Genomic DNA, 3,881 nt, shown 5'->3' with positions numbered 1-3,881 from the left:
TATATATATATATATATATATATATATATATATATATATATATCACCTCGCTTCTCCGCACAGGCACGCAAAAATCAAATTTGGTATTTCGTTTCTGTTTTTCTTTCTCTTTTCTCTGCATCTTTGTTCTCTTCTCCTCGCATTCATCCTTATTATGTAGTTACTTGTGTGCACTCTCGTGCGCTTCTTTTCTTTCTCGCTCGCATCCTCGCTTGCTCCCTATAATTGTAAGTTATTCTCCAGAATGTGTCAAGTGTCGACCAAGAACGGATCAACGTTCGAGAATGAGGAATACAATCCAAGATTAGATTATTTCTTTTGTGCGAATGTGATTCTGTGTGATTCTTGTTGCCATCCATTGATCAGCGATTCATCGACACTTGCACTTTGGATTTATCTCTTCGTACTATATCGTATCGTTATCGCGATCATATTTATGGTTGTTATCCATCGAGGTTAATGGTTATTTGATGCGTTGCAGTCCTTACACCTTACGAATTATGGTTTACGTTACAGAGAGTATCTTACATGCTAAGTTTCTCTTTCCAAAAATTAGGAAATCCGCCGTTCTTTCTTTCTTTCTTTCTTGTCCCTTGTTGTAGGGTTGTCGTCAAATACGTTCAGTTTCATCGATCAAATTCATCTATCAAAATTGAACGATGTCTTTGTGAGGAAAAGACGCTTCTCATTATCCGCTTTATTTCTCAAGAGAGAATATGAAAGAAGCAATTGTCCTCGACAAGCAGTAGCAGACTTAATGCCGGTTACCCTAATTTGCAATCACGAAGTAAAAGCAACGAAACCTCTGTCACATCTATCGCATTTCCACTCTTTTTTTATTTTGCAACTTGGTTTTTATTATAAGAGATTGTTTAATTATTTTGACACCGAAAAATCGCGTCAGTCTTTTACTCTGATACAATAAAAATAAATCCTCTCTCGTCGTTTCTTCCATCATACTTTTTTCATATTTGTTCCCGGTTCGGACGAAGCTTCGTCGTAACTTAATTAAAAGCGATATATTTTTACTCGTAAAAGAGCGCGATTTATAAATGTTTTCGCTGATCAATTCTGGCAAACTTTGTACTTTAATAATTATTTTATATAAGTAAGGTTGTGATTGTAACGTCGCGTCGCGAAAAACTGGAGATAAAAAGAATAGCAAATAAAGTAATAGTAATTTTACCAAAAAGATACGCAAACGAAATTTTTAGTCCAAAGATATGTCCGAATATCTCTCTCTCATCGACGAATGATATTATCTATCTTGTTAAAATATATCTCTGTTTTATCTTAAATGGGATTATATATCGTTACGATATATTTAATTATGAGTTAAGAAATGTGAAAAAGTTAAAACGCACAAAAATATATAAGTTCACCAATTCCCCGCTTTTCTCCTTCATGATTGCAGATCGAATGTACCAGACTTTCATAACATTAGATTTATAATAAAATTACATAAAAATCGTTAGATGATTTAAGGCATGTCTAAAGAAAAATTTACAAAATCATAATATCTCATGTTCATTTCTACCTGTAGATTAACATTAACTCTCAGTTTAACATTTAATTCACTTTTCGTCTTCTTCTAGTTCTAAGAATTAAAAAAAAGCTAAAGAGTAAATTAAACTATAATAGAGATTAAGATTAAAGTTAATCTACATTGGTAGAAATGAACCTCAGTGATGAAGTTCAAGTAAAAATGCCGTTCTCTCATCAGAATTTGGAATTTGTCATTAAAATCGTGCGTTATGTTAATGAGAAACGCTGTGAAGGAATCGAGTTCACACTACCGTATTAATACATGAAGTAAAAAAAAAGCTCGTGTCTCAAATTCGTAATTCACTTAAAAGGATTCGCACTTCCGCTTGCACATCTTCTTAGATATATTTACGTATGTAACTGCATTTAAAAAAATTCGCCGATAACTATAACGACTTAGGATACGACATTGAAATTGAAGGATATTATCGAACACTATGTAAACGTGGCCCTCGTGCGCTTCGTCGTTTTCTTAACACAGGCTTGCGATGATGTTTCTCTGGGCATATTAATCAAACGCAAGGCAGCTTCTGTTTTTCAGAAAATTAGCTTTGTAACAGTTATAATATTCTTTTATATTAGGTGTAATAAAAAGAAATCCATTATTTTTCTATTCAATTTCATGCAAAAATAGTGGATTTTTTTTACTACACCTAATATATGATTGGTATCTTAGTGGATCGAAATAAATCATATTAAAGAATCTTACAACAAAACGGCTTTTTCTGCAGAACGCAGTCATTAACAATCTTTGTAATCTTTACAACAAAACGCAAATATTACAATTGAATTTTTACTCAATATTTATTCGTGACAAAATAGGAAGGAAATTTTCTCGCGAATTCCACTTGTAGACGTGAAATGTCGAATATTATGAAAACGCATTTATATGGTTGCACCCATGATCTTAAATTGCATAGAGAAAAACGCGCAAGAGAAAGGACTCCGAGTGATTCTCACGTAATCGTTCACGCACATGCTAATCACGCAATTTTACAAAATGAAACATTAAAAACAAACATCCTGATGAACCCATCCGGCGCGATTTTTATTTCGCGTCATTTTAAAAGCCTTGACGGGAGAAACAGATACACCCACACTCCGAAATGATTCCTAACGATTCCTAATTATACGCAAATCTGTATCCTTTTAATCATATTTATCGAATAGATGGACTATATCGCTCGATTTTCTACGCAATTAGTGATCTATCTGATAATGAATGAACGCGGATAGATGAATGCTCGAAAGAATCAATATCTAGGCGATTTCTCTCGCGTGAACTTATTATTGAATATTGCGGAATGTTATCGGATCATATTATTATGATAAATTTTCTGGTGAAAGTTTAAGTTAATAGACGCGATATTGAAAGCCAACATAGCTTATTACAGCATAAAACTGCAACTGTATGTGTGTGTGTGTGTGTGTGTGTGTGTGTGTGTGTGTGTGTTATGTGTGTAAAAAAGATATATTTTTATTTCATTTTCTATCTAAACGATCTATCCAATGACCAATCAAATGGGGGCAGATAATGCTTGTGCTTGAAAGAATTTTTTTATTTCTGCAAAATTATTTCTCGAATAGACTTCTCTACTGCAGAATATTAGTGGACGTTACGTATGACAAAAAGTTTAAATAAAGATGTTACATCGAAAAGTAACACAATCATTACAACAGAAAAAATGTAATCAAATAACTCGATATAGGATAAAGAAAAAATTTTGAAATTCATCCCTGATTTAAATATAATGATATCACTATAATTCGACGAAATTCGTCTTTCCACGTATTCTTTCAATCGATCCCTTTCCGAAACAATTCTTCCTATTATGCGACTGATGATGAATTCTGCGACAGGGACATCCACGTGTTATTCAGCATGCATTCCTTACAGAAATTTAATCACTAGAAGATATAGTGATTAATTACTTATTTTGAGTATTAAAATCTCTATTGTTCAATGTTTTAATACTTAAAATAAGCAATTTTTAGTATTAAATTGGATTTCTGTAAGAAATGTCCAAAGTCAGGAATAAGACATGCCTTAATTTTTCGACATTTTTCAGAAGTTTTACATGCCGATTTTGGACATGCTGTTTGATAACAATAACGATCTGATAATCGTATTGCGATATACACTGTCAGTACTAAAAATTTATAGTACATGTTACATATATTAGATTTTCAATATAAGTATAGTGTATATCGGAACACGATCTATATCATAAGAAACAAGAGATTTATTTATCAACGAAGAAAATCGAATATTCACGTGCTTCGTGGAAATGTCCTCTGCGTCGAAGTGACTATAGGCAAATGACCTAGGCTAACCG

At 32.7% G+C, this 3,881-nt stretch overlaps 1 protein-coding gene across 1 annotated transcript in view; it reads left to right on the top strand.

The window, feature by feature from the left end:
• The window catches only part of LOC105623875 (myosin-J heavy chain-like), an 8,679-nt gene extending 6,875 nt beyond the window's left edge, over nucleotides 1-1,804 (top strand). Inside the window, exon 5 of the mRNA XM_012205247.1 lies at nucleotides 1,674-1,804. Within this exon, the coding sequence (XP_012060637.1) occupies nucleotides 1,674-1,804 (131 nt within the window). The remainder of the gene's footprint in view (nucleotides 1-1,673) is intronic.
• Nucleotides 1,805-3,881: the final 2,077 nt, after the last annotated feature.

This window comes from Atta cephalotes (genome assembly GCF_000143395.1).
Source record: "Atta cephalotes unplaced genomic scaffold scaffold00066, whole genome shotgun sequence".
NCBI classification, from domain to species: domain Eukaryota; kingdom Metazoa; phylum Arthropoda; class Insecta; order Hymenoptera; family Formicidae; genus Atta; species Atta cephalotes.
This window is presented reverse-complemented; position numbering and strand designations above follow the sequence as displayed.